This window comes from Pyricularia grisea (assembly GCF_004355905.1).
Source record: "Pyricularia grisea strain NI907 chromosome Unknown Pyricularia_grisea_NI907_Scaffold_2, whole genome shotgun sequence".
NCBI lineage: Eukaryota > Fungi > Ascomycota > Sordariomycetes > Magnaporthales > Pyriculariaceae > Pyricularia > Pyricularia grisea.
Window position 1 is genome coordinate 8,229,389 of NW_022156717.1, and position 13,790 is coordinate 8,243,178.

The window sequence follows — 13,790 nt, forward strand, 5'->3', positions numbered from 1 at the left end:
TTGATTAGACAATCGAATCTTTCTCTCTTTGTCTCATCACAGCTCCTTCAAGCCAGTAAGATGATTGTGGACAGTTGAATGTTGCTGACTAGACATGAAATAAGCCGTGATGCATTAGAGACAGGTTATCATTTATCCCTCGGGGAGGTAGGATTGCTCTGCTATGTAAAGATGGAAGGAAGAAGATTTACATAAGCTCTATAGCAAATCACCCCAGAGCCCCAGTAAAAATGATACTCAAATATATGCGCCGTTCCTAAAGGAGCTCTTTCGTATTTAGGAAAGCCTCAAGACTGAAAACGATGGTGTAAATGGTAGGTCATTACAACGGAGATGATCGTATTTCAGTCAAAGTAAAGCAATGCATTGAAACCGAAGTGAACTGTTCAACTAAAGCTATAAAATACGAGAACACCGACTTGGGGGTATAGGGCATGATAGCGAACCGCCATCCGAATCAAAACTGTAACGACAACACAAAGCTCATCAAATGAACATTCTGAGACGCCATATAAAAGAATCTACCCTGAACCCATGCCCGAAACTTTTTGCGTCAAAAACAACGAAACGCTTGACCAGGCCAAGAATGAAGGAGAAATTTTTGAAGATTGCTGTATCTTTGCAGAATGATGCTAGAGCCATTCAAACCTCTGCAAAGTCGGAGCTCTCCTCGATATGCGTACATATCTTGAACAACACGTCAACCGAGCACAGTTTGACTCTTGCAGGTACCGTGTGACGCCTAATGAACATTCACATGCGACGTCTGCTTCCACTGGGGCTGATGGCTGTACACCGGCTGCTGGACGGGCTGGGCCTGGTTGAAGACCTGTGGCTGCGGCGGGTAGCCATGGGTGGGCTGGAATTGCGTGACGGGGACAAAGGCAGGGCTCTTTTCTGGAGAGGGGAAAGTCAGGCCGCGCTCGGAACGCCTGTTGAGGGCCCTGCTGATGTACATGAGCAGCGCGCCAACGGTCATGACGATGGCGGCTCCCCACATGATGATTAGAAAACCGCGGCCGATCTGAGCAGAGGCGATCTTGCGGTCCCTGAGATCCTTGGCCAGGAAGTGGGAGCGAACGGTCAAAGTGGTGGCGCAGGCGATGGTCATGCTGGCCGAGAAGGTGTACCAGTAGCATCGGTAGCTGTCCCAAACCGAGGGGGCCAGGTACTTGAGGCGATCGCGGGAGCACTTGGGGGCCGGGCAGAGCGACTTGCCAAAGGGACAGTGGCAGCCCATGGTGCTCTTGGCACAGCTGATGAAGAGCTCCTTGACGAGGGTGATGAAGATGGTCAGGAAGACCATGAAGCAAAAGATCCAGTGCACCGTGGTCGAGTACTCGTCGTTGCCGCTCTTGAACTTCCACGGCTGGAAGAAGGGGTTGGTGCAGTCCACGGTGCTACGGCCGAGGCATTGATAGTCCGACTTGGGCAGGTCGAGCTTCTCAGCGACTCTGCGGAAATCCTCGGGTACCTTGAGGTTGTCGGCGCCGGTGTAGATCAAGCCACCAGTTTGTTCCTTCTTGGTCGCGTTTGCATACTCCCAGCCAAAGCCGGCTAGGAAGTGGTACATCTTGACCTGATAAGCATCGGTGCCGTTCCCGCCGTTCTTGGGGATAATGCCGCTGAACTGTAAAGAGGGAATGGATATTGTTTAGTAATAGCAAAAGAAAGATTTTCAACGTGGTAAAATTAAACTGCTTACCTCTACCAGAGAGAGCTCAGACATGTTGATCAAGATCTTGTTGTTTTCCTCACGGGTAGAAACTCCTGATATAAAGATCAACAAAACGGCGAGGAATGTAAAGATGGTGAAAAGCACGGTGATAACGCGAAGCACCCTAGAAAGAGGCCGGGCTCCAGGTCGTGGACCTCCTGGCTTGAAAGAGTACGCCCCGTCCATGGTGATGGTGATGAATCTTCTTTTTCAGGAATGGAAGCAAAGAAAAAAATACCTCAAGGGTTGTACAAGATTTGAAAGGGAAAGAAGACTAGAGAGAGAAAGTAAAGAAATCGGCACGCTTCAAGCTGCGAATAACACCTCAAGGGTCAAAATATATGTCAACACAAGAAAAGTCTTGAGAATATCCCAAGAATAAGATATAATTTGAGAAAATGTTGGATAATGATAGAAAACATTTCCAGACCCCAAAAGACGAAGAAGGCGACATCTTTAATATCAAAACCAGGCCGGTCCCTTTGCTTACCGCAGCGAAGCGCCCCTTGTTTACTCTGCAGAAGCTGTGCCTCAAAGAGGATTTGCTGTTGGTGATGGTTTAGAGTGGATTCATGCGTGACTGCCGTGGAGGGGGGCGCCAGGCAGGCTGAGCCGGGGCTAAGATTACTACAACAGCGCTGCCGATAAAACCCTTGGCGGGCTCGATTTAGCCCACCAGCCTCCCCTGGCCTCCGCTCATAGGGCAAATCGGGGCCCACCTGAACGCTGCAGGGAGCAGCTTTCAGCCAGGACGTGTTTGCTCGTGGTTCTTGTGTTGCGGCGCAGCGCAAAGAACGATTGCTCTCATTCGCCTGGTCAACCGATTCGAAGAGAGGTAGATGTACGGTACAAGTTATTTTCTGCTGGCGTCGGAACCAAGAATCTCCCCGACATTGTTGGATGAAGGAAGGGGCTATTGTTTGTTGGCATGGGAAAGAATTTGCAGTTCACAACTCACAGCCTGACTGCAGCGTTCGCGACAGGGTTTGTTACCTTGATTTACAACTTTTTTTTTTTTTTTTTTTTTTTTTTTTTCCCATGACTTGCAACCCCCTTGTGCCCCTTCCCCCAGGCAGCTTTTAGTTCTTGCGTGAGAACCATGTCTTCCTCTCTCGAGTGGGTTGCATCACTTTTACAGTCAGCAACAAGAGATAACCAGCACCCAACTGACAGTAGCAAATGTTGATTGCATTTCTGGTCTAGATACTGAGTAAGATAGCGCTTGGGTTCGTAGGAAATATTCTGAGCATGAAATCACCTTTCGGCCATTATCGGCCACATTCTTATTCGGCTTCTTGGAGTAATGCAGTCGACCTGGTAATTTTTAAATATTAACCAACACCCCATATCCCTCGGCACAGTCTTGGCCAGCCTCGTAAACTGCTACTCTGCATTTCCACCGTGATAAGCAGTCTTAAAGCAAGGGTTCATGTTCTCTATGAAATTCATTTCACATGGGGTTCCGTTTTGCCCAGATTATTAACCCAAAAAAAAAGAAAACCCAAAAAAACCAAAGGAAGTTTTACCCAACATCAAAATGAAGCCCCAGAAACTCCCAAGCCAGAACACCTTGGCGTTACTCATTCACCACACTCAACCTGGCGTCCCTGTCTCGTCTTTCTGGCATCACCTCTGCACTCATAGGCCCATGCCTCATCATCTTGACAAAGCTCCCCAGTCTCCCCTTGCCCCTCTCCAGACCCCCTTGGGAGCCAGTTCCCCCGCTACCGTTGTCGTACGCACCGGACGCCGCACCCTGACCAGCCGGAGGATATCCGCCACTGCTTGCACTGCCCATGCTGCTGGGGGTGCCACCACTAGGGGTGCTGCTGCTCATGGCCCCGGCCTCTCCGAACGAGCCTTGTCGGCCGGCGTGGCTTGACGGATGGTAGTAATCTTCATTAGCGTCGGGCTCGACGTGGACAAATGCGCTGTTGTCATCTTGCTGTTGGTGTTGATGTCCATAGGGAGATTGGCCCTGCTGTTGCTGCTGCGTCTCTTGTAGTTGTCGTAACCGTCCCCTTTCCCTCGCAGCTGCCATCTCAGCCCGCCCCGCCTCGATAGCAGCCTGATTTTTGTTCCTTGAAAAGTCATCGTCACCAAAGCGTCTGTCTACAGCGTCATTTATGGTGCCGCGGAGAGTCTCAGCCACTCCCTGTAGATACCTGATCAGCATTTATGTGCGTGCTTCACTTGGGAAAAAAAAAGAAAAAAAAAGTAAATTTCTTACATGGATGCCAACCGCTGCATTCTTCAGGTTGCTCAAAGTTGACTTTTGCTGCAAAGGCTTCTTGGGCGGCAGGGGCGGGGGCTGTTCCGGGGTTAAAGGCCCCTGTGTATTAAAAAGGGGTCTGGGCTGCAGCCCTGTCTTGGTACCGGATTCAGGTGACGATTCGTTGGTTGAGATTGTGGCTTCCTCCTCGATTGGTGACACCGTCAATGGGTTCTTCTTCTCATGGCCCGGCGATGCAGACAGCTCCACTCGATTCCGGATGTTGCTCCTGTTTGGTACGGGCGGGGACAGTTCACTACTCTCCCTCTCGTGACCGACAGATGTGACAGCTGCCGCAGAGGTCGAGGATGCTGACGACGACTCGGCTGGACCTTGACCGACCGGAGGCGGTGGAAGAGGCACTGGAGCCTGCATCCCCGGTTGCGGTGGTGCAGGTGCAGGAGGGTCCGAGCCTGTACGGCTAGTGATATGCGCAGGTGGAGGTGACGGACTACTACTCGCCTGGACGGAAGGCATCTGGACTGTTGTAGACCCGCTGGGTCCCGTAGTAGTGGTGGTTGTGGTTGTGGTTGTAGTAGTCGTTGTGACCGTGTTTCCAGTCCTCGCATCGTGGTAAGTCTGCTGAGTGATGGGCTCGCCTTGACTAGCGGCCGTGGTGTACGGTGCCGCCGGGGCGACCTGGGCGACAGGCTGTGCAGGAGGTGTTGGGGGAGTAATGAGAGTCGAAGGCGGCTTGAGTAGGCCGTTCCCCCGCGTGGGGATAGTGCCGGCGCTAGTACTAGGTGTAGTGTCCGAGGTCAAAGAGGTGTTGTTGGGCGGAGCAACAGTTGTGGATGTTGCCGGGTTTGTTAGACTCCCTCCGCTCCCGTATGCCGAATCAGTAGATACAAACTGTTCTGCTGGATTGCTGCTAGTCTTGTCCTCGAACCTCTCTTTTTCCTTTTCCTTGGTCGAAGAGGAGAATGAAAATGGGTTGGAGAGCCTAAATTTGGACTTCTTCTCCTTGTCAGGCTCCATTGGTGAAGTTTGCCCCGACAAAGAATTTGACCTTCTGCGGGATGGTGATGGCTGTTTCTTGACCAATTTACGACCCGCACCCATGGAGTCCTGACGCCGGTATTCAGGTTGAGTTGCGATCATGGTTTCGTCGTATTAGTTATTATCAGGCCTGATGACGACTGAGGTGTCAGATAGGAATGGAAGACAACAATAATTGATTGAAAGGCTTCCAGAATTGAGCTGTCAGGCGGGCAAGTCCTGGTTTTTTTTTCTCTGTTGCACCACCTGTGCAAACGTAGCAAGCATTATTGTGTATCGTCATCATAGCTTGACCGTAAGGGATGATCTGTGATGTCATTTCCCCCACGAAATCGCAGGCTCAAAAAACTTCCCCTCAGAAAATGCCCTTTGGTGGTGACCGCTGCGCCGGATGAGTAGAATGGCTGGTGATTTGTCTATTACGACAAGACCACACCCACACCCCAGCTCCCAATCAAGAGTTGATCTGCATCCCGCTGAGCCGACATTTCCGTAACCAACCAGGTAGGGGTTCTAGCTCGTTTAGTATAGTAATTATTCAATTTAATTCCTAGGATTGAGTTCCCTCCATTCCCGAGTATCTTCTGAATGTTTACATGGAAGCGTGATAGGTATCTGCCCAGCGACCCAAGACACTTACTTGTCTATGGTGGTGGGTTGTTTTAAAGTTTGCTGAGAGTCGACATGTGGTACTGTATGTACCTGGCCGGGGGAAACATACTGTACCTGCAACGCAGCGAAGAGACGCAGGCCAAGGAAGGAATAACAGTAATTATATCTGACTGAAAAAAAAAGAGGTGAACCAAAAGCAAGGCTGCTAGATACCTACCTAGATTACTAACTCTGGTCTAGGCTTGAAAATGCGACGAGTAAAATGAGCTTCTTTGAATGATCGATTGTCAGGATTACTACGCTGAACCGTAGTGGAGGTCAAAGGGTCTCTCTCGATTTATGTGGAGCCCACGGTCGGTGGCTTGGGTGGGTCTTCACTGATTCTCTCGCTTCCACTTTCGGTTTTTTGAGTTGCGCGTATTCCTATTGTGCATCGCGTGTTTTGCGAAAGCTGGATTCATATTTATCAAAATCTTTACCAGTATATGCATAGGGTTTACCAGTTTACCATCGCTTATGTTCGTCTTTGGTCTTTATCTATGCTTCTTATTTTCTTCTGCCCAGTCTGAATGATAAAACCTCGGGTTGTTGGATGCAATGGGTAATTAATTCCCTGCTCGGTCAACTCTTACGAAGACCGAATGCCAAGTGGTTGGTTGCCTAGGGCCTCGGAGCGTTAAGCGCTCTCGCGAGATCCGCGAGACCTGGGAGATTGCTTCATGCTTCCTTTTGTTTTCCCAGTCGCTGCTTGTCATTTGTCTGGACGCAACTTGGCCGTCGACCGCGACCGACAAAGAAAAGAAACTCGGTCGGTAGAGCTGCTGTGCCACGGAAGGAGACCACTGCTTACGCGTTGCATCTGCATTCAGTACTTTGGGTCATTTCGTCTACACCCGATGCGGGGTAGACCAATCAAGACGACCTGCATCTCGTTAACCACGCTCGAAATCGCGGCCCCAAGCCAAACGTGTCTATGCCCATGTGTTTCTATCTCGAGAATTTGTTCCCCAGCCTGCATTAGTTGGTTTGATTCGATGGGTTGCCTGACGACAACAGTCTGCTTTCAAGCTGAGGTCTCTTACCCCGCCCCTATCATGCACAGGGGCCTTTACCGAACGATGAGAAAACCAACTCCTGGTTTGTTGATGGAGTGGTTGCTACAATAGGTATGTAGGCGTTCTGTCGATTAGGTACGTAGGTAGGCAAGGTAGCTAGTCCCAATGCCCGAGTGGGCAAGGCTGAGCCACGTTTAGGCATGCAATGAACAAGAATTGAGAAGTCAACTGAGATGCATACCTTTCTTTTCTTTGAACGCTTGGTTTCAACCTCTCATTGTATTGCTCATCTACTTTCTCCATCTGGGCTGAAGTTCTTTATCCCTTGTGTCTCCGCGACACCATGGAATACAAGGTGAGCAGGCCGAAGAATCCGACAAACAGTGGCCCGATAGAACGACGTCCTTCTGTGAGTTTTACTCATGTTATTCATAAATAAGTTGTCAAACTACAGCTAATTACAGTCCTTGTCTAGGCAGCATCGACTGGTGACGATGAACAAGATCACGATGCGATCTCATCACAAAGGACAAGATCGTTCGCGAGCCAGTTCGTCCGAAAACTCACATTCCATCAACACACTCAACCTCTTCAACCTTGTACACCACCAAGCTCTTCTGGAACAACGGGAAATCGGCCGAGACGCAACTCCTTTCACAATGGTGTAGGAAATTTAGGGTTAACTTGCGTATACGACCCCCCTGAGGCGCTCGTCGACCTGATATTTGTTCATGGTCTACATGGTGGGTCGCTCAAGACATGGCGCGCAAAACCCGAGCCAGGGTATTTCTGGCCCGGGGAGTGGCTACCTCAGGATCCAGAGTTCAAATACGTCAGAATACACACCTTTGGCTATCCTGCCAACTGGACCGATTTTCAAGAGTCGCAACTTAGTGTTAGCAACTTTGGAGAGTCGCTTCGGTCTCACTTGCTATCGTCCACGCACCTCAACAGAGGTGCCAGGACACCAATCGTGCTGGTAGGGCATTCTATGGGAGGCCTTGTGATTAAGAAAGCCTGCCTTGCCTTCAAGGATGCTCTAGAGGAGGACGACCCCAACGCCTTTGCTCATAGGATCAAGTGCCTAATGTTTTTGGCTACACCGCATCATGGCTCCGATTCGGCCGAGAGGCTTGACAAAATACTCCGTGCCGGCGCGGGACCCGTTGGCGCTAAAGACTACCTCAAAGACCTGAAAAAGGGCGCCTTATCCAACCAGACTATAAATGCCGGCTTCAAGTTTATAGCCGACAGATATATGTTGTACTCCTTCTACGAAACTAGGCCGATGAATCAGCTGGGATTGATTGTTGATATTGATGCGGCCTGCATAGGTGAGATTGTTGTGGCTTTTTGCACCAAAGATCTATATACTTACTATCTTTGGCCTCGGCTGATACTGAGCTCTCAGGTGGTCCAAAACATGAAAATACCGTCATGATGACTGCTGACCATCGCAGCATATGCAAATTTGAGTCGGAAGATGATTCTTGCTTCAGAACGTTCAAAGATCATCTGATCATGGTTCTGGACGAGCTGTTTGGACGTGGTATGTCGTGAATGAAGACTTTGGCTAGTTGATATGTTGAAGACACAACTATTTAGAGCTCTGTGATTTTTGCTAATACGTCAGTCATTAGAAATGGAGCCGACTCCGAACGATCTTGCACCGATAGAGACCTACTTGGACTGTGAGGATTCGAGAGACGAGATGCTAGAAACGGTGCTGGCTCCCAAAGTTCAAGGGTCATGTCGCTGGATAGAGTCCCATGAAGACTTCAACCAATGGCGGCAAGACACCTCCCGACAACACTGGTTGTACTGGATGCACGCCCCGCCTGGAACTGGCAAGTCGGTCCTATCGGCCTCCGTCTTTCGCATGCTCAGCCAAGAAAATGTTTTCTGCTTCTTCTTCGTGAACGGAAACAAGAAAAGGAACACTGTGTCTGGGATGCTTCGTACTATAGCATTACAGATGGCACGAAAGCACCCAGGAGTCAAGAATGCCCTGAGGGAGCTGCAGCGGAATAGCATACAGCTTGACGATACCGACGAGAAGCTGGTCTGGAGAAAGCTATTTGTCAACTGCATCTTCAAAGTCCCCTTGGCGGCCCCTCAATTCTGGGTCATCGATGCTCTGGACGAATGCTCTGACTTTGGAAAACTCTTTCCCCTGCTCAAGATTGCTAGCTCCAACTGGCCAACACTTCGAATATTCTTGACCAGTCGCCCGTCGCCCGAGATACGCAGTGAGATTAGATCACTATCAGGTCCCAATTTCCGAACCTTTGAGGATGGGATCTCGCCCGAGGACACAAATTCAGACATTGAACAGTTGCTCAAAACACATAGGGATGCACTTCCGGTAGATGATGCAGACTTGAAAAACGAGCTCCTTCGTCGAATCGCACGCGACTCTCAAGGATCTTTTCTCTGGGCCAAGGTCGTCTTGAAGGAGATGGAAAAGGCAATCGACTCGGAAGAAATCGATAACATTCTTGCCGAGGTGCCATCCGACATGATGCCACAGTACCAGTCAATCCTGGAGAATATGAGCATGCAGACAACCGACGACAGGCGAAAGGCGCAGATCAAAGCCTTTCTCACCTGGGCTGTGTGCTGTGTGAGACCTCTCACCGAAGCTGAGTTGCAAGCGGGGCTGCCACTCGACACAGACAGCAAGCTTAGTGGCATTGTCGGCTCCATCTCCCGGACCGTCGAGAAACTGTGTGGACAGCTGCTGATGGTCAACAAGCAAGGGGCAGTCCAGGTGGTACACTCAACTGTCCGAGAGTTCCTACTGTCAAGAACGACTACATCCGAGTTTGCCATCCGCAAGGAGGAGGGACACCTCAGGTTGGCCAAAGTGTGTTTGAAGTACTTGGCAGGGAAGGAGATGCAGCCTGCGCGTGGCAACAAGATGTCCAAAAGGAAAGGAACTCTGGTGGAAAGGACGTCTGCGTTTGCGGCTTACGCTACCACCAACTTCTCGGTGCATCTGGTCAACTGTCGACCCGAAAATGACGAGGTGTTTGAAGCTATTCATACATTTCTAGCAGGAAACAACGTCTTGACCTGGATCGAGTACATCGCCCGAAGGTTCAACTCGCTGGATTACGTCAAGGAGGCGGGGGCAAATATTCGTCGCTTCGTAGAACGCCGATCAAAACATGTTGCTCCTGTCGGACCAGAGTACAGTCTTGTACAGAACTGGGGAATCGATCTGATCCGCATCGTGGCCAAGTTTGGACATCATCTTTTGTTCGCCCCGGAGAGCATAGCCACCTTGCTTCCGGCCGTCTGTCCTACGACCTCTAGTATTCGACGGCAGTACTACTCGGAGCGGGCATCCGATTTGCGAGTGGTAGGGTTGAGTGACGAGTTTTGGTTTGACGCCATCTCGTATATTGAGCACACGCAAGCAACAGCGTCTGCAATAGCCGTCGGCGCCAAATTTGTGGCCATTGGGAAATCCTCAGGAATGGTGAGAATATTCAGTGCGACTACATACATCGAACTTTTCACCCTTCAGCACGGCGAAGAAGTTACTGCAGTTTCTTTCAACTCGGTTGGAGATCATCTCATCACGTCAGGAAACACATTGACCCGGTTCTGGGCTATGACTGAACTCGACGAGTGGGAGCCGATCTGGACCAGGACCCTAGAGCATCCATGCACAAAGTTTTCTTTTGATGACCAAGACCAAATTCTGGCCACAACTTCCAATAACTCCTTGCTCGTATGGCGAGCCGATGGAGAAGACGAGGATGATGATGACTGCGAGGTGACTCTGGGTTTTGGTGATGCCGCCAACCAGGATCAGGACAAAAGCCTCTGCGTCACAGGCCCACCCACGTGTAGCAGTTTCTCGCCGGATGGACTTCTTGTAGCCTTGGCGCACGGGGGTAAAATCAGTCTATGGCAAATCGAAGGGGATGAACCGGCAGATTATGTAGGCACATGGGAACGTGATTCCTCTCCAGAAAAAAGTCCACAAGAGGTGGAGGCGATGCTGTTTAATCCAAATCCAGACCTAGAGTTCATGGTAGCCACCTACAGAAGCGAAACCAGCGAGGGACAGCTGGTTTTGTATGACTACAGCAGGATGGAGTTGGCAGAGGTACGGTCCGTCACGGCAGAGCCATACGCACTGTCGGCAACGCCAGATGGTCAAACGTTGGCCACTGGAGACAGACGCGGTAATATTCAAATCTGGGACTTCGAGTCGCTCACCCAGCTATACGTCATCAAGTACAACTCGTTTGCCGTACGTGAGCTAGCCTTTAGCCACGATGGTAAGCGGCTTCTGGACCTCCGACAGACCCATTCGGTAGTATGGGAACCTGCAGTTCTGGTTCGAAACCACGACGAGGAGGATGACGCTTCAACATCTGGCACATCGGTGGCACTACCACAGCCAACCGCGGTGTCAAACTTGGAGGATCCAAGGGAGATCACGGCCACTGCGCTGCATCCCGATATAAGTGTGGCATTTGTCGGCAAGGAGGATGGAGGCGTACGACTGTATGACCTGATCGGAGGACGGAAAATACAAGACCTAGTCGCTTTACAGTCTGGCCGAGCCATTACGCATCTTGCATTTGGCAACACGGATCTGCTAGCATGTGGAGATTCGACTGGTGCTGTCGCCGTGGCCAAGATAGCGGTAACGCTCAAAGCGAGGTCCACGGAAATCGACACAGTGCATATCGGCAAGCTGCAGTGGCTCAACCCTCCGTCCACGGAACCCAACACGGCCGTGCCGATGGTACAGCTTGTCTTTAACAACTCTGGCCGAGGCCTTGTCGTCGCGAACCGCAAGACAACCCAGATCTGGATCTTGAAAGAGGACGGGACCATGGAGCTCACATCTTCAGGGGCTTCTCCCGCGGACCTATGCTGGCGATTCACACCGTGTGAAGACAATCAGGATCAGTTCCAGCTTGTCGACAAGCCGATAGAGGCATTCATCAACGCAAAGGGAAACAGCGGGAATGATCTCAGAGTAGGCCCCGGGTACGGTAATAGCCGACCGAGTGAAAGACTGAAGCGTTCAAACACGGACGACAGCGCCGTTAGTGCACAAAGCAAGAATGGAAGCTCACGCGTTCGACGTGTCCTCACGGATCCAGACACGGGCTACGTCGTCGTCGAGTACGCCGGCGCCAGGGCGACAACGCAACTGGTCATTCTCGAGCGAACATCTTCTGCCGCGCTGGCCGAGCAAGCCACTCCTGTCGCCGTCGACGTTCAATCCATGTCGCCGGGCCTGCTGGCGCCGCCGCAATTTCCAATCAATTCCCCGCCATCGCCCTCGGAACCAGCATCGCCCCTGGACCGCCGGGGATCTGCCGGTAGCTGGTCGGACTCTTTCCGCATGCTGGAACACCTCCGGCCGCACCAAATCCGCATGTTCCTCGGCGTGTGGAACGGCAAGGCCGTATATTTGGGCCCGCAGTTGTGGGTCAGGACGGTGGACCTGCACCACCTCGCGTACGGGGCCAAATCTCTGCGGCGGAAGCACTTTTTCATCCCCCACGAGTACCTCGGTGGGAATCACAATGTGCAGGCAAGGGTTGGAAACAAGGGCGAGGTGATATTTCCAAGAAGGGGAGAGCTAGCGGTGGTATGGGGTGGAATAGGAAAGAGTACGGGGTGAGCGGCCTGGTCTTGATCAAGTTACTAGACATGACACAAGGCGCACATTTTGCACAGAGTACATAGTATTACGTATGGTAATTAAGCCTTTCACTAGACATACGAACTAGATAGAGTAGATGCATGGTCATGCTTGTCAAATAATCAAGGGTAGTTTCATTCATTCGTTGCCTGACTAAGTAAGACGCCTCTCGCCAAGCCTAAAAGCCCTAGACGCCCAACCACCCCACACAAACGCACCGTTTTCGAGTTAGACTCTTGCTCATAACCTCACGATGATACATGCATATCATCCAAGCGTTTCTATGGGGTTGTAGCGCAGTGGTAGCGCATATGCTTTGCATCGAGTCTGTCATGATTCGGACATGATTCCGGTCGTCAGGATGGCTCAACGACGTGCATGGTGCATGGGGTCGTCGGTTCGAACCCGGCCAACTCCATGATAAGGCGTGGGATGGCGTGAGGCTATCATGAAGGTCGTCGCCGTCAAGTTTTGGTGTTTTGCTGGCTTTTTTTTTTTTTTTTTTTAATGTGGGGCCCACAACAGCTCAAGACAGCAAGTAACAGGTCAGCCTAGAGCCTAGAAGCCCAGCAGACCGTTGAACAGGTCGGCGGTCGTGGCATCCTTGGTGCCGGCGGCGGCCACCTGGGCCTTGGCGTCGAGGCAGAGGTCGACGGCGGCCTGGTTGGCACCGCAAGTCTGGGCACCGAGCTGGTCGCAGACGCGGTTGGTGATGATGTTGGGGTTCAGGGCGTCGGACTGTCCCTGGAGGATGGCCGGGTCGAGAGGCAAGAAGGTACCCTCGTCGGCATCCCTGTTGCCACGGCCGAACTCGAAGGAGATGGTGGGAACGCAGGTGCCAAAGTCTGCTGCGCCACCGGCGTCGGCGTTGTCGGCGTTGCCGTTGCCCTGGTTGTTGTTGTTGTTGTTGCCGCTGTTGTCACCGTTGTTTTGGTTCTGGTTGTTGTTATTGTTGTTGTTCTGATTTTGGTTGCCCTGGTTCTGATTGTTGTTGTTTTGGTCCTGGTTGTTTTGGTTATTGTTGCCCTGGTTCTGGTTCTGGTTGTTATTGTTGTTGTTTTGGTCCTGGTTGTTTTGGTCCTGGTTGTTCTGGTTGTTGTTGTTCTGGTTGTTGTTGTTCTGGTTGTTGTTGTTCTGGTTGTTGTTGTTCTGGTTGTTATTGTTCTGGTTGTTGTTGTTCTGGTTGTTATTGTTCTGGTTGTTATTGTTCTGGTTGTTGTTGTTCTGGTTTTGGTTGTTTTGGTTCTGGTTGTTCTGGTTCTGGTTGTTGTTTTGGCGAACCGAGATCTGATGTTGGCCGTTTTGCGGAACTGGAATGGCAGCAACGGCAGTGGCCGCAGTCAGGAGAAGAGCAACAATTCCGGCGCGCATTTTGGCGGTTGTAGAAGAGCAAGAAGAATAAGTGAAATATAAAAGGCAATTAAAGAGGCTGAAGCGAATTAAACAAAGTTCACA

The 13,790-nt window shown here is 51.0% G+C and overlaps 4 protein-coding genes across 4 annotated transcripts; 1 reads left to right on the forward strand and 3 right to left on the reverse strand.

The window, feature by feature from the left end:
• Window positions 1-140: 140 nt before the first annotated feature.
• Window positions 141-2,209, reverse strand: PgNI_05037 (uncharacterized protein). Its single transcript, XM_031125078.1, has 2 exons — window positions 1,706-2,209; window positions 141-1,630 (listed from the first exon to the last, which is right to left on the reverse strand). Exons 1-2 carry the CDS (start codon window positions 1,901-1,903, stop codon window positions 743-745), a joined length of 1,086 nt encoding a protein of 361 aa, XP_030984302.1. The 5' UTR covers window positions 1,904-2,209; the 3' UTR covers window positions 141-742.
• Window positions 2,210-3,293: 1,084 nt separating this feature from the next.
• On the reverse strand, window positions 3,294-5,431 carry PgNI_05038 (uncharacterized protein; the record flags this gene model as incomplete). Its single annotated transcript, XM_031125079.1, has 2 exons — window positions 3,948-5,431; window positions 3,294-3,872 (listed from the first exon to the last, which is right to left on the reverse strand). Exons 1-2 carry the CDS (start codon window positions 5,088-5,090, stop codon window positions 3,294-3,296), a joined length of 1,722 nt encoding a protein of 573 aa, XP_030985064.1. The 5' UTR covers window positions 5,091-5,431.
• Window positions 5,432-6,624: 1,193 nt separating this feature from the next.
• Window positions 6,625-12,460, forward strand: PgNI_05039 (uncharacterized protein). The gene is made up of 4 exons (XM_031125080.1): window positions 6,625-7,064; window positions 7,131-7,989; window positions 8,067-8,204; window positions 8,296-12,460. The coding sequence occupies exons 1-4, from the start codon at window positions 6,999-7,001 to the stop codon at window positions 12,312-12,314; spliced, it is 5,082 nt and encodes a 1,693-aa protein (XP_030985063.1). The 5' UTR covers window positions 6,625-6,998; the 3' UTR covers window positions 12,315-12,460.
• A 433-nt stretch (window positions 12,461-12,893) lies between these two features.
• PgNI_05040 (uncharacterized protein) lies at window positions 12,894-13,706 on the reverse strand (the record flags this gene model as incomplete). Its single annotated transcript, XM_031125081.1, has 1 exon — window positions 12,894-13,706. One exon carries the CDS (start codon window positions 13,704-13,706, stop codon window positions 12,894-12,896), a length of 813 nt encoding a protein of 270 aa, XP_030985689.1.
• Between the last annotated feature and the right edge of the window lie 84 nt (window positions 13,707-13,790).